This window comes from Scyliorhinus canicula, chromosome 6 (genome assembly GCF_902713615.1).
Source record: "Scyliorhinus canicula chromosome 6, sScyCan1.1, whole genome shotgun sequence".
In the NCBI taxonomy this organism is placed as follows: domain Eukaryota; kingdom Metazoa; phylum Chordata; class Chondrichthyes; order Carcharhiniformes; family Scyliorhinidae; genus Scyliorhinus; species Scyliorhinus canicula.
The window spans coordinates 86,056,378-86,083,533 of NC_052151.1; the positions used below are offsets into that span (position 1 = coordinate 86,056,378).

Here is a 27,156-nt window from a genome sequence, read left to right on the forward strand (position 1 = left end):
TTTAAGGCAATGAACACTACTGCTGCCAAATCAGATATACTTTTAAAAATGTTAAATTATGCAAGACAGAAGTTTTACAAAATTAATAGTAATATTCTTTCAGATTACTTCCTACTATAGGAACCTCAAAACATTATGACCATGGTCACTAGTTTATAATGACTACGGCAAATTCAATTAATTATATTCAATTTAATTATATAGGATTGAGATTTCTGCTGGTTAGAAAAATTACATCCCACAATAAAAATCATAAATCTTCTGATTTAAATAAAATATGAGACAGAAAAAGACCATCATATCAAAAGCCAAGAAAGAAAATCTAGATACTTACATCAAAAGTTCCACTAATCGTCTGCAAACTCCAGAATCAATAACTATTTGTATTTTCTCATTGGGTCCATCGGAAAGATAAGAAAGGGCCCAGCAAGCATCAGCCAAGACATCAGGATCACTGCTAAATAAAAGTCTTGACAATACGTTCAAGCAAGGTGATACCTAAAACAGGGCAATAGAAACAGTGATAAGATGTACACTGATTTAAGTCACTGCACAATGGAGCAGTTTTACTCAGGTTCAAGGTTGTTGGAAGGATATGAACAATTCTGAAGACAGATTGAGATTATTTTCACCAATTTGAATGTTGTGAGTTCTATTGCTAGAATGGAGATGGGTTCTTGAAGGCACAAGCAAGTAATTATTTAAACTTCAAGAAACAGAAGAATGATTGGGATACAGTTTAAGGAAATGATTAAAACATTTTAAAAGCTTCAAAGAGTGACTTCAATACTGAAAATGTTATTAGGTTTGTGAAATGTTCCAATGTAAAAACAAATGTCTTAAGCTATACCTTTTCAAAATCTGGAGGTGGATTCTTTCCTCTGCACAGGTTGGATAAAGCCCACACAGCATTTCTTGTTGTAGTAAGACGGTTCGACTTAGTTAATAGCCTGAGTTTCAAAAAGTCTACATTAGAAAAAAAACGAGCAAGGAAGCAATGCTATTTTTTTACTCTTAATTAAAGAGCCACACAAGTTATCAACATACTAAAACTGATTTATTCAAATGACTTTGATGACAAAGGTCTGGTAACACCTCAAATTTCTTCCCCTTTGCTTTAAAAATACTAGATGTGGAGATGCCGGCGTTGGACTGGGGTGAGCACAGTAAGAAGTCTTAAAACACCCGAGGAAGGAGCAGTGCTCCGAAAGCTAGTGATTCAAAACAAACCTGTTGGGTTAAAAATACATAACAGGTTTAGGAGAAATAATACGGGGTAATATATTCATGGAGGCTGCAGGGAGCAGGATCTGGGCCCAGTGAGGGGGACCAGAGAGTTGGGATGAGCCTTAGGGCTGGAGGGATTGGGTCTGTACAATAGTTACCCAGATATTAGAAGAGATTGTAATCCTTCCAATTTTTTGGGGGTAACTGCGAGTGTAACACAGAGTTAGTGTTTTAAAATCATATCTTTGGATGGTTCCCAGAGCAGGGCAATTTGTCCAGGGCAAGTTTGCACTTCTGGGCAACTGCTGAGCAAACTTTACCTGTGAAGCTCAGAGGAGGGCTCCCCAACACATCTTTGGCATACTTCCTAATCCAAAGCTGGAAGGTTTGGAAGTTACAGCCTGATGAAACTCATCTTTCAGACTACCTCTACCAATCTGATTTATCCAATCTGTATGTGGATGAAACTCTACAAGCCCTCAAAAGCTTCTTCCCATTTACTCCAACCTGCAGTGATGTTAATGTTAATAGGTTTATAAACTATTCACACAATTGACTTCTTACCATTGCCATTTCTTATCATACCCAAACTGATTCTACGTTGATTTTTAAAATTAAGGTCACCTCACAATTGTACTAATGCTATCCTTAATTAACACAGAAACCTCACCATCTTTTCCTAGCTTCCTGCCCTTCTGAAACATCAAGTACCCTGTAAAGTTTTAGGTTTTGTCCCCTTGCAGCCAAGTCTCTATCAAGTTATATTTATTTGCATACACATATTTTGTTGGTTTGCTGCCATGAACTTACTGTAAGAGAGGTGGAAGAATTCCACAATTTAATACAAAGTCTCTGCATTCGGCATTGTCCCCCGCAATGTTGCCCAGAGCCCAGACTGCCTGGAAGACAATACAATAATCAAAACCATTGAACGGTATGCCCACTTTAAAGTTATACTTTTACATTTAAGAGGGATTAACATGCTACAAAAGCTATTTTTTGTGTTTTCAGTGAAATTGGTCTTGTTTTTTTTCTGAACATGTAGAACACAGAATTAGGTCACAGACTGGCTCGTTGGGGAACAAAAAAACATTTTTTTTCAAATGAGAGGCATTGAGTATTGTTAATGGGCTTCATATTATGAAAGGACAAAATAAGAAAACACATGACAAAAGGTCTTCCTACCCTTTTCATTTAGTCAGCATACTTGTACTTTACATTTGGGAAACAGTAAACATCAACATTCACTACAATAGAAACGTCACTTTCCAACAACTCAAAATCATTCCAAAGTTTAATGTTTGAATGTCAAAAGATACTTCCATAATGTATAATGTTGCATTAGTCTACCGACAAGATGTGGTTAATCTAAACATTCATAATTGATAAAACCAATGTGCAGTTTTTCCTTTCATTAATTTATTGCTGTTAGGGGGGGGGGGCAGGAATGATCAATACCATTTGACTATTAAAAAAGAATGAATTGGATATAAAATATTTAGGAATTAAAAAATATAAAGCAGAGAGAGAATACCTGTTCTTGCACATCCTCATATTCAGAGTTAAGTAGCTCAATGAAGATAGGAACGGCATCAGCTTCTATAACTACTTTAGTATGGAGAAATGTCCCAGAAGCAATGTTTGTCAAAGCCCATGCAGCCTCAAACTGCAGATTTAAAAAGGACACAAAAGTTAATATCCAATTAATTACTGTAGCTCCTTTGCCATTACTTAAAACACTCAAAAGGCACCAGTTTTAGTTTGCTATTATTACACATCTATTTTGCGTGTTCAGGATAAGACAAATATTTCATTCTAATTATCCAATACTTTGCGCTGTAAGTCACAATATCTATGACTCTATAAAATGAAATAACTTACAGCACAGAAACACTATACACTTCTCAAGAATACTTTAATGAGGTTGGAGCTATAAAAATATGGGGCAGGATTTTCCTCCACTGGCACCAGATTTCTGGTGCGTGGCACGCGTGGGATTCTCCGTCTCGCCATCTGGCCAATGGGGTTTCCCATTGTGGGCAGCCGCACGCCATCAGGAAATCTCCAGGCTGCTGGCGAAACGGAGAATCCAGCCGGTGACTTTATTTGAGTCAGTGTAATATAACATTTCAGAGGCCTGCAGCTGAAACATCTGAAATTGTCAATCATAAATTATCTGAGTGGCCATATGTTTGGTTGATGAATGATTCCCATTACACTGAAATTTTGCTATCAACCACTTTCCTCACTGAAAAAGCAAATACAATAAAACAACATCTGACAGTGGTGAATCTTTTTCATTCAAAGAAAATAGCTAAACCAGAATGTTTTTGTTAAAAAAGTTTAATTGTTTAAAAAAAAACTTAAGCAACTTTTTTCTTCATTTAAGTTTTGTGGTTGTAAGGAACTCTCTTGTGAATCCTCAATGGACTCTGTTTCCGTTTTGATTCCTGTTCTTTTGGCTATTATAATTCCTGGGGCCTCCACCTTTAATTTAAAAAAAGTAGATGCTGACATTAGCTGCGGCACTTCTGGACAAGACTTTGCTGGCAACCAATCGGTTCCATTGCAATCCTGGGACTAAGCAGATTCTCCATGTAGATTGGTTTGGATTCCTCTGTGTTTTTGCTTTCACTTTCATTTTGGTGCTGCAGAGCTAAACTGAATCTTTTTGAGTCTCTCTCCCAGAAGAGGGGAAATTCTCACAAATCATGGCTGGAACATCCTTCAGATACACAGAGCAATTTATGAGTATTCCAAGCCTGAAGAGGGAGTTGGTGGAAGGGGAACTTTCCGGATTCCTGTCCCATTAAAGGTACCGGACCACACAATGGCCTCAGGGAAAACTGCTGCACTAATATTCTGTTTAACTGAGACAAGCTGTTGGTGAGTTTGCTGAAGCTGACCACATCTCACAAACTGAGCAGTCCTGAAGTGCATCTTCCGTGGCTAAGGCTCAGCCCACCACAAGTTAGTGTGTCCCCAGAGGGGATCCCACGGCCTGAGCAGTCCAGACCCAAACCAACCGACGGCTCGGCATTTCTGAAGGGATCACTGCCCACAAGGTCATCAACCCCAGCAGTGAAGATCCTCAGATTTCTCATATTTCTTAATCCATTATTTTTTTAACCTTCCTTATCTAAGAATCTAACCTTCCTTATCTAAGAATCTAACATCAGAGGGTAAACTGTGACATGTAGATGTGGTGGGAGGGGAAGGGGGAAGCAAAGGGGAGAATGGTGAGGAAAGATGGGGGAGGGGTAAATATAAATAAAGAAAGATAAGAAAGAAATAAATGGTAAAAGACAGTTAAAATGAAATGGGATGAAAACAAATGGGTTGAGTTGGGGTAGAGCTAATCATCTGAAGTTGTTGAATTCGATGTTGAGACCGGAAGGCTGTCGTGTGCCTAACTGGAAGATAAGATGTTGTTCCTCCAGAGGAACATTGAATTCAACAACGTCAGATGATTAGCTCTACCCCACCTCGACCCATTTATTTTCATCCCATTTCATTTTAACGGTATTTTACCATTTCTTTCTTGTCTTTCTTTATATAGTAAGAAGTCTTACAACACCAGGTTAAAGTCTAACATGTTTGTTTCAAACACTAGCTTTCAGAGCACTGCTCCTTCCTCAGGTGAGGAATTCACCTGAGGAAGGAGCAGTGCTCCGAAAGCTAGTGTTTGAAACAAACATGTTGGAATTTAACCTGGTGTTGTAAGACTTCTTACTGTGCTCATCCCAGTCCAACGCCGGCATCTCCACATCATTTCTTTATATAGATTTACCCCTCCCCTTACCCTTTCTTCCCTTTGCTTCCCCCTTCCCCTCCCCACACATCTACGTCAGTTTACGCTCTGATGTTAGATTCTCTGCAGTTTGGCCTTTCACACCTTTTGTTCTCTGTGGGCTGCCATTAACACTCTTTCGCCTTGGTTTCTGTGGCTATTAGCACCCCATTTCCCTGGGTTTCTGTGGTTATGACTCATCTTTCATTCTCACTCCACAGTATAAATATTTCCCACTTTCTCTGTCCTTAGCTTTGACAAAAGATCATCTGGACTCAAAACATTAGCTCTTTTCTCTCCCTACAGATGCTGCCAAACCTGCTGAGATTTTCCAGCATTTTCTCTTCGGTTTCAGATTCCAGCATCCGCAGTAATTTTTTTTTATATCAATTATGATCTTATCAATGTAGGAGCAGGCTCAAAAGGGCTGAAAGGCCTACTCTTGCTCCTCAAGTCTGATGAGCCTGACATCAGTGGTGGGGAGGCTTTAGGAAAAGATACTGAGTGACAGGATATATATGTGCACATTTGGAGGAAAATGGACTAGTTAATGACAAGACACCACAGTTTTGTACGGGGAATGTCACGTCTCACCAACTTGATTGAGTTTTTGAAGAGGTGACATAGAACATTGATGAGGGAAGGGCCGCGGCTGTAGTTTACATGGTATTTAGTAAGGCGTTTGACTACATCCCACATGGCAGGCGAGTATAAAAACTGAATCACATGGGATTCAGGGTGGACTGGCCAGTTGGACACAGAACTGGCTTGGTTATAGAGGAAAGAGAGAAGCGGTGGAAGGGTGTTTTTCAGAATGGAGATCTGTAACTAGTGGTGTTCTGCAGGGATGAGTACTGGACCTCTGTTTGTCGTATGTACAAATGATATGGAGGAAAATGTGGGTGGTCTGATCAGTAGGTTTGTAGATGACACAAAGATTGGCAGTGTTGCTGGTAGTGTCGAGGATTGTCAGAGGATACTACAGGATACAGATAGATTGGAAACTTGGGCATAGAAATGGCAGACGGAGTTTGATCCGGGCAAATGAGAGGTGCTGCATTTTGGAGGATCAAATCCAGGTATGAATTATACTGTAAATGGCAGAACCCTTTGGAACATTAACATATGGAGGAATCTGGGCATGCAGGTCCACAGTTCCCTGAAAGTGGCAACACAGGTAGCCAAGGTGGTTAAGAAGACATGTGGCATGCTTGCCTTCATCTGTCGAGGCACTGAGTACAGGAGTTGGGAAATCATATTGCAGCTATATAAAACCTTAGTTAGGCCGCATTTGGAGTACTGAGTGCAGTTCTGGTCACCCCATTATCAGAATGATGTGGAAACTTTGGAGAGAGTGCAAAGGTGGTTCACCAGGATGTTGCCTGGTCTCGAGAGTGTTAGCTATGTGAAGAGGTTGAATAAACTAGGATTGTTTTCACTGGAAAGACAGAGGCTGAGGGGAGACCTGGTAGAGATCTACAAAATTATGAGGCATAAACAAGGTGGATAGGTCAGAGGCTTTTTCCAAGGGTGGAAGTGTTAATTACAAGGGGGTACAGGAGAAGGGTGTACAGGTTCACGGTGAGAGTGGGAAAGTTTGAGAGAGATGTGCGGGGTAGATTTTTCACGCAGAGAGTGATGGGTGCCTGGAACGTGGTGCCAGAGGATGTGGTGGAAGCAGGCACATTAGCAACATTAAGAGGCATCTAGGTAGGGACATAAATAGGGAGGAAATAGACGGATACTTTCCAACGGCAGAGTTTGTTTTTTAAACTTAGTACATCATGATCGGCACAGGCTTGGAGGGCAGATTGAGAGCAGATGTGCTGAGGTCAGGACAATGACAGGACTAGAACCCCATCTGCGTAACGGGAGACAGCGGACATGGGTAATACAAATTGGTTAATTTAACATCTATGCCACGGAAAAATTTCAAATCTTTTCATTAAAAGATTAAATTAATTCAATTACTCAATATGTAGATGGAAAAAAATAATTAAAAGCAGTCAACACAGTCTGACAAAAGTGTTTGAAAAGGCAACAATATAGTAGATCGGGAAATGCTGATGTGCAGGATGTAGATTTTCAGAAAGCTTTTGTAAAGATATCCCTGGAAATAATTAATGAGTATTGAATCAGGGAGAAGGCAACGACAGCTGCCTCCCTTCTTGCCTTTCACATGCTGCAAGGGGCGTCACAGTGATTAGCATTGCTGCCAGACATAGCCAAGGATCCGGGTTCAATTCGGCTTTGGGTGACTGCGTGTGGAGTTTATACTTGCTCCCCATGTGTGCGTGGGTTTCCTCCGGGTGCTCCTTCCACAGTCCAAAGGTGTGCAGGTTAGGTTGATTGACCATGCTAAATTGTCCTTAGTGTGCAAAAGTTAGGTTGGGTTATGGGATTTCAGGCAGGGTGGGCCTAGGTAGAGTGCTCTTTTGGATCGTTGGTGCAGACTCGAATGGCCGAATGGCTTTGTTCTGCACTGGTGGGATTTTATGATCCATCATTGGACCTTTCTATTTCAATTTCTGAGGATAGACTGTCTAGTAGTATCCATTACAAACCCACTGGCTCCCACAGCTACCTCGACTACAGCTCTTCACACCCCACATCCTGTAAAGACTCCATCCCATTCTCCCTGTTCCTTCGCCTTCATCGCATCTGTTCCAATATGCCACTTTCTAAAACAGTGCTGCTGACATGCCCCCATTCTTCCTTAATCGTGGTTGTCCACCCACTGTGGTCGACAGGGCCCTCAACCATGTCAGACCCATGTCCCCACACCTCTAGTCCCCCCCTTCCCCTCCCTCCCAGAACCAGGATAGCGTCCCCCTTGTCCTCACCTTTCACCCCACCAGCCTCCTCATTCAAAGAAACATCCTCCGCCAGTTCTGCCAACTCCAGCTTGATGTCATCACCAAACACATCTTCCCCTCACTCCAAGTCAGCATTTTGAAGGAACTGCTCCCTCTGGGCTACTCTGGTCAACTCCTCCATCACCCCCAACACCTCTCCATCTTCCCACGGCACCTTCCCATGCAATCACAGAAGGTGTAACACGTTCCCCTTTACCTCCTCCCTGCTCACCATCCCAGGTCCTAAACACTCTGAAAAGTGAGCCAGCGCTTCACATGCAGTTCCTTCAATCTGTTCTACTCTACACTGGAGAGACTAAATCCAGACTGGGTGCCCGCTTTGCGGAACACCACCGGTCCATCCGCAAATCGGACCCAGACCAGTAGGTTTATTCAACAATGTCAATTACAGTACATGAATTTCATAGGTCTGGTAACTTTGATGCAAATTCATAAGATAGTTGAGGCATGTATCTGCTCATAGATTTTTAAACACAATTTCAAGCAAGGCACATCAAATATGAGTGTCTGTACAAATATATTCCCCTATTGCAAATAGATAATTGTTGTGTAGTGCAAATGGCCTGAGATTAATTATTAAAATACAAACTTTTTTTAATTAATTACTCACTTGGAGGGTAAAATTCTCATTCCTCTTCAAAAACTCCACAAACCTTGGCACAATACCAGGTGTATTTATGACCTCATCTATGGGAGGATTAGGTTCTGGAAAGGAAAAATTAGAAAATGTCAAACGAAAATCCAATTCGCTATCTTTCCACTTTTCATCCTGCTTTAGGACAAACGGATCATAGGACAGACGGATCATGGTTAAAAAATATATATATATTTTAGCAATATATGCAGGTTTATTTATAGAAAATTGAATTAATGGCTTGAAGCATCGTTTTGTTTCAAAAGCACAGGGACAGAATCTCAGATTAATTTAGTCATATGAATCATCACTATTTTAACAGTCACAAAAACACAGCTATTCTGATGTCAGTCAGATCAGATAAATAATAATCTAAGCCAAGCCCTTTGACAGAAACCAAAAACATCTGGTTGAAAGAAGAGTACAGAAGTGTATGCCAGAACAGCACGTCATATCTAAAAAGGAGGCGTCAACCTGGAGAAGCTACAACACAGGACTATAATTCCACAATCAATGGACCAGATCTAAGTTTTGCAGTCCTGCCACAACCAGCCCTGAATGTTGGTGGACAATTAAACATTTCATTGGAGGAGGCTCCATAAATATCCCCCTCAATGATGGGGGAGCTGAGCAAAAGACAATGGAACAAAGGCAGAGCTCAGTAGACCACGCCAAATGCCGAAAGCAAATTGCAGACCTGCAATCCCTGCTTTCTGTACAAAATGGATTCCAGGATACATTTGGACCCCAGCTAGATCAGGAAAACGGCCCCGATTGGCAGGAGTTAAATGAGACTACCCACAGATATGTACATGGCACATGTACTCAGGACAAACCACAGAAAAGGAAAGCACCCCCCACCCCCAACTGCACAGGCAGAGCACAACCCTATGAACCCTGTCACCACACAGCGCAGGGCCACAACAGACATGTACCCCGATTTTCTGTACACCACCCCATTAACGGTCACTCAATTAAGGGACGCGTGCGATAAGATAACACCGTTCCTACCCACATCGGACCCACACCATTATTTTGCAAGAGTAAAACAACAGGTGACCATGTACGGCCTGGATAAAAAAGAGCAAGTGAAACTCAGTTTTGAGCATCGACCCCTCAATCATGGCAGCCCTTCCCGACCCACAGAATGTAGGAAGAGGCACCCTCAAAGAAATGCATGCAGCGATCCTAGATGTGATCGGCTACAATAAGGGAGGCCTAAATAAATGTTGGCAGAAAAAGACAGAGCACCCCACAGCGTTTGCTGGTCGCCTGTGGATTCATTGCACAGCGGTATTCGGAGAGTTAGCCCTGCCCATTTGACCCCAGACAATATGGCTAAATGAACTTGAATCCTAGTCTCTCACGCGACTGAAGCAGGACAGACAGCTTGCGCAAATTACAACCCCTCAGACGAGACCCACAATGAGAAATGGGTACTAAAGAGACTGTCCCGAGCTTGGGAACAGTCCGTTCAGGGAAAATCAGCTTACGATAAAGCAGAGGAAGAGCAGGCAGATGCTAAGATGCATCCAGTTAGGACGCACCAGAACCCCGCATGGGTAAATGAGGGAAGAAATAGCCCACAGCGGCCTAAATCCCATGAATGTTACAATTGCGGACAATTAGGACATTACGCACGAGAGTGCAATGCCCCCCAGAAACAGCAGCGAAACCAGCAGGCAAATATCCTGAATAAGAATAGCGGCAAGCCAATTCATAGTATTAGCACCCGTTCTGAGAACGCAGACATGAACGGCACCGATTGACGGTGTTCGGACTCCCCAACTTGGGTCTGCGACACCCTTTGGGACAGGTCCGGGAGACCGGTAGTGGCAGGCACAGTCCGGGGACACCCCATAGAATTTCTTTGGGACACAGGAGGGTCCCGCACCACGCTAAACTCCTCCACAATGTTTCAACGAGACACATGCCCACCACAGACACCATTACTCTCATCCGTTTTACAGGGCACTTGCAGCAGGGACACATCACAGCCCCTGTAGCGATTCAGGTAGGGAACATTAAAACCAAACACCCCGTAGTTCTAGTCGATCTACCCCAGACAGCCGAACACATTTTAGGTATAGATTTTATGAGCCCCCACAATCTATCGTTCGACCCCGTAAACAAATGTGTGTGGAGAATGGCAAAGGCAGCACGAGCCCCCGCCTCGCTCACAATAGGAGACTACGCACACAGAATTAGCGCAGTTGGAGACTTCTGGTTCGACCCTCGAGCCATTAGTCAGGAGAGAGAAGTTAGGAATGTTTTTCAGTGACACAAAGCAGCTTTTGCCCAGCACAAGCACGACTGTGGCAAGATAGCTGCCTTAGTGAACAATCCAGGTCCCGACCCCAAACCCCAAAAACAGTAGTTTCCCCCAACAAGCAGAGAGAGAAATCACAAAGGTCATCCAGAGTTTGCTTGACCAAGTCGTACTCCGTTCAGTAACCTCAACAAACAATGCCCCAATTTGGAAACCCGATGGATCATGGCAACTGACCATCGATTATAGGGCATTGAACAAAGTAACCCCCAGTTGCAGCCCCCACCATAGCCACGAGTCCCGAGACAATGCTAAAACAGGGACTCCAGTCAAATTTGTTTTTCGGTTTTGGACATTAGCAATGGCTTTTGGCCCATTCCATTGGATAAAGCGTGGCAATATAAATTTGCTTCACCTTCCAGTTATAGCAATACACGTGGACGTGCCTACGACAAGGCTTCCACAACTCCCCTTCCATTTTCCACTGACAGCTGGTGAATGGATTAGCTAAATTTTCCCGACCCGGTTGCCTTGTCCAGTATGTAGGCGACTTGCTTCTACACAGACACTAAGTAAGAGCACATTTTGCTTGTCGACGAATTATTAGGACTCCTTCACGAAATTAGATGTAAAGTGAACACCAAAAAGGCCCAGATTCTCCAAGAAAAAGTGATTTACTTAGGCACAGTCATCACCCATGGCAAACGCGAGATGAAGCAGAAATGCACCGACTCCATCGTCAAATTACCCCTGACCCATAATGTCACAGCCCTCCGGTCATTTCTAGGACTGGTTGGCTACTATAGGAATCACAACGACGGTTTTGCCACAAAGGCAGCCCCTCTTTCCGAACTCCTAAAGACGCAAGCCCCATGGGAATGGCTTCCACAGCACACGGATGCCGTGGATGCATTAAAACGAGCACTCAGCACAGCTCCCGCATTACAGGTCCCAGATCCACTCTCCCCATACGCAACTGAGGTTGCAACCACCGACCGAACCCTTTCGGCCGTGCATACGCCTCACGAGTACTTGATCCAGTTGAGCAAGGATTTTCTGCCAGCGAAAGACACTGCTCGCAGTTTTTTGGGCAGTTCAACACTTCACCTACATAACAGGACTCAACCCCATCATCATTTTAACAGAGTACACCCCAACCCAACTCCTCCTAGATGGTTGACTAAAGGACGGCACAGTCAGGCAAATTCGCACCGCCCGATGGATCCTTCTCTTACAGGGACGGGACATTACAGTAAAGAGGAAGAAAACACACACTTTCCTCGCAGATAATTTACTACGCAGGCACTCCACATGAGTATGAGATCATCACCACCAGGCACAACACAGGACCCTTTGTACCCAAGTCAGCTCCCCCGAAACCAGGTACTACACCCCAGAGATCCCAGCCCACAGATATAGGTGCATCCCTTAGGATTTATGTGGATGGCTCCTCCACAGTTTTGAACGGTAAACGGTTGTGGTATATATGTAGGGGACGCGGGTTAGAGATATCCTTGAAATTGCCTGGACATCTAGGTTCACAGGCAGCAGAACTAGCAGCCGTAGTGTATATTGTAGAGCACCCCGACTCGTTCCCGACCCCAGCGACATATATTCCGACTATATGTCTGTAATAGTTTGACAGAATTCCTACCCCTGTGGGAATCTAGAGGTTTCGTTTCCGCAGATGGAAAACCCCTACCCTCAGCTCCATTGCTCCAGCATATTCTCAGGACTGCTAAAAATCGGAAATATGGTATTATTAAAGTTCGTAGCCACCATCGTTCTTCTAAGGTGCTGACTAAGGATAGTTTAGATAAGAATAGTTAGAGGTTCCCGTGTTTTAATTGTAATGCATGCCTGAATGTCATAGCGCCCCGTAGAATCTTATAATGGTGTGATGTATATAAAGCAAGTTAGGTAAAGGTTCCAATCCATAGGACAGAGTAGAGTACAACCTGTCCTTGATTGCGGATTCTCAACTTAGGCAGAGAACAAAGAAGATGCAGTAACATGATCCTTCACGCTTCGCGTTGAGGATCACAAGGAGGGAGTGTAGCCATCTGGGATGGCCACTTTCAGAAATGGATGCTCACAGAGACTCAAGGGAAATGTGGAGAATACTAAACAACAAGCAGGCACAGAGCCTGAACGTATATTTGGAAAGCAGTTACCAGACGGAATCACAACTCTGGGTCGATTAGCATGTTGATGGCCCATCTCCGAGGAATACAAGACTAACACTCAGGTAGTTGATACTGTCGCAGACATCCCGGCGCCAGCACCCCAACCGAAAGTCACAAACATAGGAAGGCCAACGGCCACCTAAGACACGCCCAGCCATCAGGGCACCCACCCCTTTATTGGTTCAGATCGATGACAATGATCGAGAAGCTGCCCAATTAATTGGGACCAAGTTTAAGGCCCGCCTAAAAGCGCACAAAGCCCCTCCAAGTATAAGAAGGAACCCCCACGAGAGATTTGCTCTCTTGGATTTGGCTCTCAAACGGAGAGACCCATCCACCGGCATCACCTGAAGCAAGTAAGTTCAAGGTCAATGCTCGCAACCAGACGGACGACCTTAGCTGTTCTCCTGTATCTCTTCAAACCCAACAGCCTCAGATCCGAACAACGGCCATTGTTCCTCTGACTAAGTGGGCACCCAAAGTTAAATATAGGCTTTAGCGTTAGATAGTTTAGTTTGTAGTACTGCTGTGCACGAGTACATCTTACTGTGTGTGTAAATAAATAGTATTGACTTTTGTCATGTGAGAGTACCTTAAAGAAATGGATGTTTAAGCAATGTACCTTTTAAGAAATGGAGCAGCTCATATTACTGAAGTGATGTCAGAGGGTGGTGGGGGGGGGGGGGGGGGGGGGGGGGAAAGCTGAGCTCACTTTTGTTTTTGGTTTTCAGTTTTGAGGAAAAGAGCTTGGGTGTGTCTGTGTTTGCAGTGAGCTGGATCTACTGTGATCTCTGCCATGAAAGACTATCTCTGAATCATTTGGGCGATTTAAACTCATAATAGCAATGTATTTAACCTAATGTGTTTCTGTTTAAAGGTGTTAAGTCTTTTGAATGTTTAAAGGAACAACTGAAGGATTATTTAGTGTTGTATTATTTTCGGGGTTATCTTTGAAGTAAGGGGTGTTAAGTGATCCAATGTTTATTTAAAAGGTTTAGTTGAGTTCATGGAATAAACATTGTTTTGTGTTTTAAAACCCACGTGTCCATAATTGTAATACCAGACCTGGAGAACAAGCCGTGTGCTTCAAAAGCAACAATACATTAAAGGGGGAGGTTGGTTGAACTCCATGATAAATTTTGGGGTTCTGAAAATGCCTCTCCCATAACACTTTGAATTAACTAACTGGCGTATTGGCTCTTTGATCGGTATTCGGTTTGAACCTTGTGGCGGTATCGAGAGATACCTGGCGACTCTGAAAGTACATATAATTAGGATTAAGAAAAGCGACCATATTGACCGCCATATTTATAGCAAGGAAACAGAGCAACACCATGTACTTGCTGCCCTTATCCTTCTAAAGGTAATAAATTTGGGAAGCACCATTGAAGTAGTCTTGACAAATTACTGCAGTGCTTCTTGAAGCTGGTCACATTGTAGCCATATTGCATTGGTGGTGAAGGGGGTAAACAGTTAAGATAATGGATCGGTTGTGAGGCAAGAAGGTTGCTTTGGCCTGCATGATGTTGATCTTGCAGTGTTGGAGCTGCACTCATGCAGGCAAATAAGAGTATTCAATCATATTCTTGACTTGTGTCTTGTAGATTGTGGACAGGCTTTAGGGAGTGAAAAAGAGAGCGATTTGCAGCAGAATACTGAGGCTCTGACATGCGCTTTTAGCCACTGTAATATAATATGGTTCGCCCAGTTAAGATTCTGGTCAATGGTGACTCCCCATTATGTTGGTGGGGCATTTGAAAATTGTAACGGCCATGGAATGTCAAGAAGAAATGATTTGACTCTCGTCAGAAATTTTGATGTTGGTGAAAACTTGGCAACCAAACAGTGAACAGGATAGCAGCAGACATAAGGCCTCTTCCATTGGGTGGATGATACAAAAGTCTGAGAATATGCACCAACAGATTCTTCTCCGCTATTACCAGACTCCTGAATGATCCTCTTAAGAACTGAACTAAACTCTCTATGCATCTTCTCTACTGTTGTAGCACTATACTCTGCTTCACCTGATGTCTATGTATTCAGATTGTATTTATCATACGTCCTATGTTTTTCATGTATGGAACAATCTGCCTGGACTGTACTCAAAACAATACTTTTCACTGAAATTTTGTACACGTGACAATAAATCTAAAAAATCTTACCCAAGAGACAGACCGTGAAATGAGCAAGACACGGTAGATCAACTAAAAAAAACGTTACCGTTTGGGAGAAATAACTTGGAGACAGTATATCCAAATGGTAATATTTTGAGGAGAAAACATCGGGTACCTCGGGAATGCATATTCAGAAATCGACGAACGTGGCAGTGAAAGTTAATAAGTCAGTTAAGAAAGCATACAAAAGACTTGACTTTATAAACAGGGCCATGGTACGCCTTTACAATTCACTGGTTTTGATTTGATTTACTGTCACGTGTACCGAAGTATAGTGGAAAGTATTTTACTGCGGCCAAGGGAATGTACACAGTATGTACAAAGTAAGCAAAAAAAATAATCGGCAGAGTACATTGACAAGTGGTACATCGACAAAGTGATTGGTTACAGTGCAGAACAAGGGGCCAAACAAAGCAAATACATGAGCAGGAGCAGCACAGGACGCCATAAATAGTGTTCTTACAGAGAACAGATCAGTCCGAGGGAGAGTCATTGAGGAGTCTAGTAGCGGTGGGGAAGAAGCTGTTCCTATGTCTGGATGTTCGGGTCTTCAGACGTCTGTATCTTCTGCCTGATGGAAGGGTCTGGAAGGCGGCAAAACCGAGGTTGGAGGGGTCTCTGATAATGCTGTCTGCCTTCCTGAGGCAACGGGAGGTGTAGACAGAATCAATGTGCGGGTGGCATGTTTGTGTGATGCGTTGGGTTGAGTTCACCACGCTCTGCAGTTTCTTGCGATCTTGGGCTGAGCAGTTGCCATACCAAGCTGTGATGCAGCTGGATAGGATGCTCTCTAAGGAACATCTGTAGACGTTTAAGAGAGTCGATGCAGACATGCCGAGTTTCTTTAGCTTCCATAGGAAGTAGAGACGTTGTTGGGCTTTCTTGACTGTTGCATCAACGCGAGTGGACCAGGACAAACTGCTGGTGACCCCCAAGAACTTAAAGCTAATCGACGTCTCCATTTCAAAGCCATTAATGCAGATTTGGAGGGCGGGGGCGCAATGCTTCCTGAAGCCGATGATCATTTCCTTGGTCTTTCCGGAATTTAAAAAGAGTTTGTTTTCAGTATACCATGTAACCAAGTGATTTATCTCCCTTCTGTCGTCTCATTAGTTGTTGTTTGAGATACAACCGACGGCAATCGTATCATCCGCAAACTTATAGATTGAGTTGGAGTTAAATCTTGCCAGTCGTGTGTGTGTATAAGGAGTACAGTAGAGGACTGAGTACACATCCTTGCGGGGCCCCGGTGTCGAGCACTATTGTGGAGGAGGTGCTGTTGCCTATCTGTCAAAGTCAAGGATCCAGCTGCACAGCGAGGGGTCAAATCCAAGATTGCAGAGTTTGGTTATAAGTCGTGTCGGGATAATGGCGTTGAAGGCGGAGCTATAGTGTATGAACAGCAGTCTCACATAGGCGCCTTGTTGAGTGTTGATTGTAAAGCCAGGGAGATAGCATCTGGACATGTTGTGGCGATAGGCGAACTGCAATGGATCGAGAAAGTCTGGGAGGCTGGCATTGATCCGTCTCATGACGAGCCGCTCAAAGCATTTCATGTTAAGAGACGTCGGGGCCACCGGTCGGTAATCGTTGAGGCCAACTGCCTTGTTCTTCTTTGGTACTGGTATTATGGTGGTCTTTTTGAAGGAGGTGGGGATCTTGGAGCAGAGGAGGTGTTGAAGGTATCTGCGAATACACTCGCCAGCTGGTTTGCGCAGACTCCGAGTGCTCACCGAGGGACTCCGTCAGGGCCTCTCGCTTACCGCGGATTAACTTTCAAGAAGTAAATCTTACCTCTGAGGCTGTAATAGTGGGTATGGGTGTGTCCAGGGCTGTTGGGACGGGTGGCACTGATGCATTGGCAGACTGCTCAAAGCGGGCATAGAACGTTTCAGTTTATCAGGGAGGGGTGCTCCAGCCCCAGATATTCCACCTGGCCTTGCTTTGTAGCCTGTGATCTCGTTTAAACCCTGCCATAATCATCGTGGGTTTGTGTCATTGGCCTGGGACTCTTGTTTGATGCGTAATTGTCTTTTGGCATCCCTGATGGCTTTCCGTACGTCATACCTGGATTTTTTTTATATAGATCAGGGCCATCAGACTTGAATGCCTCCACCCTGAACTTCAGCAGGGAGTTAACCCTTTGGTTGCGCCAGAGTTTACGATTGGGGAACACCCTTACTGTCTTTTTTGGCACACAGTCCTTGGCACACTTACTGATGAAGGCAGTTAATCTCAGTTGTAGTATCATGCACATTTCTCAGCATCATGCTTTAGGAAGGATGTCAAGGCCTTGTAGAAGGTGCAGTGATTTATCAAGAGGATACTAGAGATAGCACTCGTGATAAGTCATGAGAGATTGGAGATGCCAAAATTGTTCTCAATGCAGCAGAGAAGGGTACAGTGAAATCTAATAGGGGCATTTGAAATTATGAAGGATTTTGACAGAGCAAGTAGGAAGAAATTTCCTCTGCCAATTGGATCAGTTAGCAAAGGTCATAAGATTTATTCAACGGACTGAAATTTCAGACGGCTATTATGATCTGGATCACACTTTCTGAAAGAGCTGTGCAATCAAATTCCCCAGGCACTTTCAAGAAACACTTGGACTTGTATTTAACGAACCAATTTGCAACAGGGGGTTGAAATTGGTGGGAGAGCGAAGTTGGATAGAGGCAGCATGGGTCTTATAGCCTCCTTCCGTGCTAAGGCTCTACAAAGTTTGAAAAGTCACTGCGCAACACTCGTGTCTAAAACATGGAACTATTGAAAATCAGCTGCTATATTAATGGGAAAAGTCTATTGTTTTCAATTTGTGATAGGGCAGGCAGAGGAAGACATTATCAATAATGAAACACCAAAGGACTTTTGAATAAAAATCTGAGAAGATATGCTTTAATAAACATTTGAAAGTTTGGAAACAATGAAGAATTTGAATCTAATGATGCCCTTTGTTCTTGGAAACCTATTTATTGAAGCCTTTAAGATTTGATTTATTGTCACGTGTATAGTGGTACAGTAATAATCATAATAATAGTAATCGCTTATTGTCACAAGTAGGCTTCAATGAAGTTACTGTGAAAAATCGCTAGTTAAAGGTATTGTTCTGCATATAGTCAAGACAGATTGTTAAATACTTGAAAATAAAACATAGGAAATGCATAAATACACAATATAAAGGACTTTTGAATAAAAATCTGAGAAGATATGCTTTAATAAACATTTGAAAGTTTGGAAACAATGAAGAATTTGAATCTAATGATGCCCTTTGTTCTTGGAAACCTATTTATTGAAGCCTTTAAGATTTGATTTATTGTCACGTGAATAGTGGTACAGTAATAATCATAATAATAGTAATCGCTTATTGTCACAAGTAGGCTTCAATGAAGTTACTGTGAAAAATCGCTAGTTAAAGGTATTGTTCTGCATATAGTCAAGACAGATTGTTAAATACTTGAAAATAAAACATAGGAAATGCATAAATACACAATATAAATACATAGACACAGACATCGGAGTGTAGTACTACTCAGTAGAGAAGATGCGTGAAGAGATCAGCTCAGTCCATAAGAGGGTCAATTCAGGAGTTTGCCAACAGCGGGGAAGAAGCTGTTTTTGAACCTATTACGCGTGTTCTCAGACTTTTGTATCTCCTGTCTGAGGGAAGAGGCTGGAAGAGAGAATAACCGGGGTGGAAGGAGTCTTTGATTCTGCTGCCGGCTTTCTATATGCATCTATAAAAATTGGGAAGAGTCAATATGGGCATGGCAAATTTCCTTAGTTTCCTGAGGAAGTATAGGCTCTGTTGTGCTTTCTTGGTCATAGCACGACATGGTTGGACCAGGACACCTAGGAATTTGAAGCTGTCAACCATTCCACCTTGACACCACTGATGCTGACGAGGGTGTGTACGATACTTCGCTCCCTGAAACAATGACCAACTCCTTATTTTTCCTGACGTTGAGGGTTGTTGTTGCTACACCATATCACTAAGTTCTCTATCTCCCTCCTGTACTCTGACTCATCGTTGTTCGAGACCGACCCACTACGGACGTGGTATCAGCAAACTTGTAGATGAAGTTGGCGCTAATTTTGCCACAGTTATGTGTGTATAGGAAATGTAGTAAAGGTCCAAGTAGGCACCCTTGTGGAGCCCTGGTATTGAAGACTATCGTGGAGGAGGTGAAGGTGCTCAAAAGATAATTTTCTTTCTCAATTCTAGCCTAGAAATAAAATTGTGAATACGTCTGAAATGTTTGATTTCAAAGTCTGCAATTAACATGCATGTGCTATTTAATTTTATTACAACCCCGTTAAGCCTTTTAAAGGTTTGGTGGCAGTCTCGGTCTCACAAGGCAATGGTTTGTGCCATGGTAGTTAACAGTTCAGTGTCAAATATCGTCTGCTATAGGACAGAAAGTCCACTCTGGCACAAGTAGCTGCTGCATAGGAGGTGCACGATTCACTGGTCTGTATTTTCAAGGCCTTCTTCTCAGCCAGTTGAGCTTTTTGTTTCTGTGGACCTCTTCCAATTCTCTTCCAGTCAGCTGCCCGAGGTCACAGCCATCAGCAACTGTCACCCAGTTGTCAGTGTTAATGGACGTAATTTTTTATATCTCACCTGCAAGTCTTTGTAGCGGACGGATAAATGCCCAGGTCACGACCCAGTGGCCAGTTCACTGTACAGAAGATCTTTGGGCTTACGGCTTTCATCCATTCAATGAATGTGACTGAGTCAGCACAGACATGGTTAGCTTAACAATGACCGTATGCTGACGGAATTAGCATGCTTTAGGGCCTCTACATTGCCGACCGTGTCCTGCTACAAGGTGTCGGGGATACATCAGAGACAGTGAAGGTTGAATTTAGTCAGCCGTTTCTCCTGACCAGCATATTTTGTCCAGGTCTCACCACTGTAAAGGAGTGTGTTGAATATGCAGGCCTGGTAGACTGCTGTTCTCAGCCTAGACACTCACTTATTTAGCTTGGATGCAACAGCCGAAACTTAGTTATGCACGTGCTGAGCTGAGCATCAAGTGACAAGATTGCTGGTGATTGTAGAGCAGAGATATGTGCAGCTACCACCAACTTCCACTGTCAAATTATCAATGCTGACAACATTTGCCTTCCTGATGCTGGTGATTAAACAAAACACTTTACAGGTGCGAGAAAGTCTGTTGATTTGCTGCTGCAGATGTTCCTCAGTATGGAATGTTAGAGCAGCATAGAGTAACTCTCTGATGAGGACTTGGTGCACCTTTCACTTGGATCTTAAGTCAGTAAAGGTTTAAAGGTTTAACAGTTTGTCAGTTCTGGCACAAGTTGACACCCTCTGTAAATGACCAACATGCATGTGACAACATCAATGAGAAGAATATCTCAAAGTGTGTCAGTACCAGAATTAAACCCCATTTGACCCCACAGTAGATCTCAAAGGGTTCTGGTATTGCTCCTTCATAGCTGACTGTTCCCATCACGTTGTCATGGAAAGAGGAAATCACATTGAGCAGCATCAGCGGGCTGTCAACTTTCTCCAGCAAGTTAAATAAACCAACTCTGCTCACATGGTTGAATGCTTTGGTGTGATTATAGTCATAAATATGACTATTTATAAATAGTAATAGAATCATACAGGACAGAAAAGGCGATTCAACCCATCATGTCTGCGCCGGTCAACAACAACCACCTAACCATTCTAATCCCATTTTCCAGCACTTAGCCCACAGCCTTGTATGCCCTGGGATTGCAAATGCACATTAAATATTTCTCAAATGTTATGAGGATCTCTGCGTCCACCGCCCTTTCAGGCAGCAAATTCCAAACCCCCAGCACCCTCGGCATAAAAAAAAGTTTTCCTTCGCATCCTCTCTAAACCTCCTGCCCCTTACCTTAAATCTATGCTCCCTGGTCATTGATCCCTCCACAAAGGGGAAATGTTTCTTCCTGCCTACTCTCGCTATGCCCTTCATAATTTCAATCATGTCCTCCCTCAGTCTCCTCTGCTTAAAATAAAACAATTCAAGTCTATCCAATCTCTCTTCGCAACATTCTGCACCTCAGGAAACCAGGGTCTGGTTTAGCGCAGGGCTAAATCGCTGGCTTTGAAAGCAGACCCAGGCAGGCCAGCAGCACGGTTCAATTCCCGCACCAGCCTCCCCGAACAGGCGCCAGAATGTGGCGACTAGGGGCTTTTCACAGTAACTTCATTTGAAGCCTATTTGGGACAATAAGCAATTTTCATTTCATTTCATCCTGATAAATCTTCTCTGCACCCTTTCAAGTGTCAAATTTCCTTGGAGCCCATGAGCTCCAAGTGATCGCCTTTGTTCAATGTCTTTCTCTTGCAGCTGCCAGACTGAGAAGATTGTGTCAGTTATGTACCTCCCACTTAAAAAATACTGAATTAAGGTAGGTGTGTTCAGGTTGAGGGAGGGGCAGGATTGGTAGCTTAACATTCCTGGATACAGAATCTTCAGGAGGGACAGGGGAGGGGGCAACAGATGGGGATGCATTGCATTATTAGTTAAGGAGTTAATTACTGCAATACGGCGAGACGATATCTTGGGGGTGGCATTAAATGAAGCTTTGTGGGTAAAGTTTAGGAATAAAAAAGGGACAGCTATGTTGCTACGTGTTTATTGTAGACCCCAGATAGTCAGCAGGAAATTGAGGAGCAAATATGTGCGCAATTTGCAGAAGTGTGTAAAAATAATAATAGAGTAATTATAGTGGATGATTTCAACTTTCCCAGCATTAACTGGGATAGTCATTGTGTGAAGGGCGTAGATGGAGCAGAGTTTGTAAAATGTATACAAGAGAACTTTTCAGCCCAACATGTGGAGGGTCCAACAACGTATGGTGCAGTGCTGGACCTAATTCTGGGTAATGAAGTTGGACAGATGATTGATGTGATGGTGGGGGAGCATTTTAGTGATAGCGACCACAACATGGTGCAATTTAAGTTTGTTATGGACAAGGAAATGGACAAATTGCAGAAAAAGGTCTTAGATTGGGGAGAGCAGACTTTAGTAAAGTAAGGCAGGATCTGGCCAAGGTAGATTGGAACAAGTTACGGGTAGGGAGATCTACAGAAGAGCAGTGGGGGTGTTCAAAGAGGAAATGGGGAGAGTAGAGGCCCAACATATTCCCTCTAGAGTAATGGGAAGGAGTAAAAAGCCCAGGGAACCATGGATGACTAGAGATATTCAGGGTAAAATGAGAAGGAAGAGAGAGAGGCTTTTAATAAGTACAAGGGGAGCAAATCAAAGAGGCATCAGTGGAATACAGAAAGTACAGGATGGAGCTTAAGAAAGTAATTACGAGAGCAAAGCGGGGATATGAGAAATCCCGAGCTGGTAAAAGTAGGAAAAGTCCCAAGATATTCTATAAATGTATCAATGGGAAGAGGATAACTAGGGAAAACGTAGGGCCCATTAGGGGCCATGGGGGAAATCTGTGGGTGGAGCCAGAGGGCATTGGTCGGGTGTGAAATGATTATTTTACATCTGTCTTCACCCAACAGAATGAGGTGCCTGATATGGAACTGGAGGAGAGCGACTGTGAGGTTGTTGAGCAAGTTGTCATAGGGAGGAACAAGGTATTGGAGCTGTTGGCAGTTTTAAAAGTGGAGAAATCTCTAGCTCTGGATGAACTGCGTCCCAGGTTACTGTGACGCACAGTACTGTTTTTGCCCCACAATTTTTCAGTAACTGAAGCTTCTTAACTCTCCACTTGGAGAGGCAAGGTTTGATCAGGAATAGTCAGCTTGGCCTTGTCAGAGAGAGGTCATGCATAACAAATCTGACTGAATTTTGCAAGCATGTGACTAAGTGTGTAGATGTGGGTAGAGCAGTTGATGTAGTTCACATGGATTTCAGCAAGCATTTGACAAGGTCCCACATAGGAGATTTAAAAAGGCAAATGCACATGGGATGCTGGGGAACTTGATCATAGATTCATAGAATTTACAGTGTAGGTGGCCACTTGGCCCATCAACCCTTAGAAAGAGCACCCCACTTAAGCAAATGTCTCCAACCTATTCCCGTAACCCCACTAACCTTTTGGACACTAAGGGCCAATTTAGCCTGGCCAATCCACCTAACCTGCACTGTGGGAGGAAACCAGAGCACCCGAAGGATACCCATGCTGACACAGGGAGAAAGTGCAAACAGCACACAGTCACCTGAGGCCGGAATTAAACCCGGGTCCCTGGAGCTGTCAGACAGCAGTGCTAACTACTGTGCTACTGTGGATTCAAAGCTGGCTGAGGTGCAGGAGACAGAAGGTGATGACGGACGGCTACTTTAGTGACTGGAAGCTGGCACCCAGTGGCGTACAACAGGGAGCTGTGCTGGGTCCCCTATTACTCGTCTTTTATACCAATGAATTTGACGACATTGTGGGGGGTAGGATCAGTAAGTTTGCGGATGACACAAAGATAGGCTGGGTGGTTAACAGTGAGGTTGAAGAGTCTTACGTTAAAGGAAGATATAGACGGAATGGTCAAATGGACAGATGGAATTTAATCCTAAAAAGTGAGGTATTGCACTTTGGAAGGTGCACTTTGTCAAGGTAATATTCAATGAATGGCAGCACACTGGAAAGTCTTGAGGCAAAAAGATTGGCGTGTTTGTAAATACATCTCTGAAGGCAGTTAATAGGGTGGTGAAAATGCATGTGGTACACGTCTTTATCAATCGTGGCATAGATTACAAAAGCAAGGAAGTAATGTTGGAGTTATATAGAACATTGGTGATACCACAGCTGGAGTACTGTGTGTAGTTCTGGTCACCACTTTATAGGAAGGATGCGATTACACTGGAGCGGGTGCAGAGGTATTTCACCAGGATGTTGCTTCAGATGGAACATTTAAGTTATGAAGAGAGGTTGGATAGGCTTGGGTTGTTTTTGCTGGAGCAGAGGAGACGGAGGGATGACCTGATAAAGGTGTACAAGATGATGAGGGCATGGACAGGATGGATAGGGAACAGCTGTCCCCCTTAATTGAAGGGTTGATTACGAGGGGACATAAGTTCAAGGTGGGGGGGTGGGAGGTTCGGGTGGGAGGTTCAGAGGGGATTTGAGGAAAAACTTTTTTACCCAGAGGGTAGTGAGGGTCTGGAAGAGACGGGTTACCTCACATCCTTTAAAAAAATACCTGGATGAGCACTTGGCACGTCTTAACATGCAAGGCTATGGGTCAAGTGCTGACAAATGGTATTAGGATTGGCAGATCAAGTGACTTTCATATGCCAGTGCAGACTCAATGGGCCGAAGGGACTTTTCTGCACTGTATTTGTCTGTGATTCTGACATCTGGATATTCTGAAAGTTGTAACCAGCATTCAATGGCACACCGCCTAACAGTCTCTTAGCATATTCAGTCTTCTCATTCAGATCTGTTGTAATTAATGAGAACTGACCGCTTAGCTTCAATGACGGGTTCTATCAAAGCAAAAGCGGTGCCTGCTTCGACCCAGGCATTTTGCCGCTCTTGCTTCCCATATGTTGAAAGTATGGTATTGTAGATGATATGTTGAAATATGCTCCATGGCACTTTTACACTGTGTGGGAATGCTGGAGTGTGTCTGTTCACTTGAATGGAGAAACTGATGTTTCTTATCTGGGCAGGCAGTATGGCCCCTGTTGATTAAAGGAAGTGATCTATATTTCAGTCAGCGCTGTAGTAGAGGTGTGTGTTGAGAATGCTGTTCAGAGATTCACATCTGGCTATGATCAGATCACATTGGCAAAGCCCCGATCTTGGATGCAACTATAGTACTTTGTTGCATGGTTTGTTCTGAAAGGTTTTACACAAAGTTTGTGATCGGAGCAAAGCTCAAGTAGTCTGGTTCTACACATGAGGATCGGGTTGATTGAAGGAGTGCTGGAAAGGTGATAGAGCTAGACTTTCTTGGTTTCATGCCAGGATTTACTCCCTTAGCCTTCAACTCTCCCAAGATATCTATACGGCAGTGGAGTATTTGCCCATAGCTGGGAATTTGGTTCATGAGTGCTCAGGCATGTTCTCATACCAGTTCCTCTAAAGTTTTGGCCAGCAACTGCAAAGAACCCAGTTTTGTCTTAACGCGAGGAGGCACAAATGAGGTTGTCGATGGAAGGCTTTGTACGGACAAGGAGAGACTTAAGACATTAGTGCCTCTGCTTCGCATTGCTGCGAGCTAATGCTGTAAGCTTAAAATTAAAAGTTAACAAAAACAAAGGCAGAAAGCTTTCCAACTATATTCACCCATATTAGATACGTCAGGCCTTTTGAACACACTTTAATGGTTACAGGAGCAAAATACCTCAAAATTCACAGAATCATAGAACGGTTTCAGAACAGGAAGGGGACATTTGCCCTGTGTCTTTGTGCCAACTCTCTAAAAGGGCAACTCAGCTAGCCTCACTCCTCCCTTCCCCCACTAATCTGCTTTCTTCAGGTACTTATCCAATTCCGGTTTAAAATTGTGATTCTGCTTCTGTAACACTTCAGGCAGTGTATTCCAGATCCCAACCACTCATTACATAGAAATGCTTTTTCCTTCTGTTGCCATTACTTAATTTTTACCCATCACCTTAAATCAGTGTCCCCAAGTTATCAAACTTTCCACCAGAGAATTTTGCCTCCATCTACTTTGCCGAGACATCTCATTATTTTGAAATCTTCTTACAAATAACCTCACCGAGGAGAAAAAAAAATCTTTGCCACATGGTAACAGTGGTTAGCACTGTTGCTTCACAACACCAGGGTCCCAGGTTCGATTCCTGGCATGGGTCACTGTATGTGCGGAGTCTGCACGTTATCCCCATGTCTGTGTGGGTTTCCTTCTGGGTGCGCCAGTTTCCTCCCACAAGTCCCGAAATACGTGCTTGTTAGGTGAACTGGGCATTCTAAATTCTCCCTCTGTGTACCCGAACAGAGTGTGGCAACTAGGGGCTTTTCACAGTAGCTTCATTGCAGTGTTAAGCCTACATGTGACGATAATAAAGATTATTATTATATCTCTCATCCTTGGAATCATTCTTCTAAGTCTCCACATCCTTCATAAAAAGTGTGGTGCCCAGGATTCGACACGATAGTCCAGCTGAGGATGAGTTACAAGGGCTCATCAACTTGCTTGTTTTTTTTTTGCAATCCATACCCGATTAAAGCCCAGGGTCCTGGATGCCCTATTAACTATTTTCTGAACCTGCCCTACCACCTTCAGTGATTTATGTGCATATACTCCTTGGATGTACTCAAAGTCACTTTATAACGAACGAGTGACATTAAATCATACCAGTTCTTTAAATAAAGCATTCATCCAGAGGTTCTCACCTTTTGAAAGCAATTTCCGAAACTTCTGTGTGGCCGCAAGCTGCTGATCAGGATCTTCTGAAAATATCATCTGTACCATTTCCATTGTGATTACACCTTCCTACAATTGAGGGCATTTAAGAACATTGACGCTTCAGTGGTTCAAAACTATGTTAAACAGATGCAAAATGTTCTTATTCGCTTTACTTACTCCTTGTACAGATACTACAGTAGAACTGATATCAGGGTCCTGAATGGGGCTTTCAAACATGGCTTCTTCACCTCCAGGAACTGCCACATTTCTGCGTTTGAACAACTGGAATACAAACAGAAAAAAAAAACAATCAGTTAAAAAGTGTGACCCAAATTTATTTATCAAAATCTATTTGCAGAGCTATTATCACATACATACCTGCTCTTCCCTTTTTTGTTTCCGTAGCTGGATTCCCTCTTCTTCTCGTCGCCTTCGCATTTCCTGAGTGTTTAATGCTTTGTTCTTGTAGCTTTTCATTCTGTAATTATCTCTTACTGGGCTTGCCATGTCTGCAATTAAATGTCCACAATATAATCCGAGACGGTTGGTTGTTGCAAAAGCAGGTAAATCACAACTCATAGTTTTTCACCTTAAACTCAAAGATGAACATACTTCAAAAAAAATATTTAGCACAGCATAAAGACATGCATATAAAAGCAAAATACCGC

General features: G+C 43.3%; 1 protein-coding gene across 1 annotated transcript in view; it reads right to left on the reverse strand.

The window, feature by feature from the left end:
* Window positions 1-27,156, reverse strand: part of kpna5 (karyopherin alpha 5 (importin alpha 6)) — a 55,604-nt gene that overhangs the window by 23,950 nt on the left and 4,498 nt on the right. Inside the window, exons 2-9 of the mRNA XM_038799621.1 lie at window positions 26,867-26,997; window positions 26,666-26,770; window positions 26,476-26,575; window positions 8,504-8,598; window positions 2,762-2,893; window positions 2,038-2,126; window positions 851-950; window positions 335-498 (exon numbers count right to left, since the gene is read on the reverse strand). Coding sequence (XP_038655549.1) covers window positions 335-498; window positions 851-950; window positions 2,038-2,126; window positions 2,762-2,893; window positions 8,504-8,598; window positions 26,476-26,575; window positions 26,666-26,770; window positions 26,867-26,995 — 914 coding nt within the window. The 5' untranslated portion in view covers window positions 26,996-26,997. The remainder of the gene's footprint in view (window positions 1-334; window positions 499-850; window positions 951-2,037; window positions 2,127-2,761; window positions 2,894-8,503; window positions 8,599-26,475; window positions 26,576-26,665; window positions 26,771-26,866; window positions 26,998-27,156) is intronic.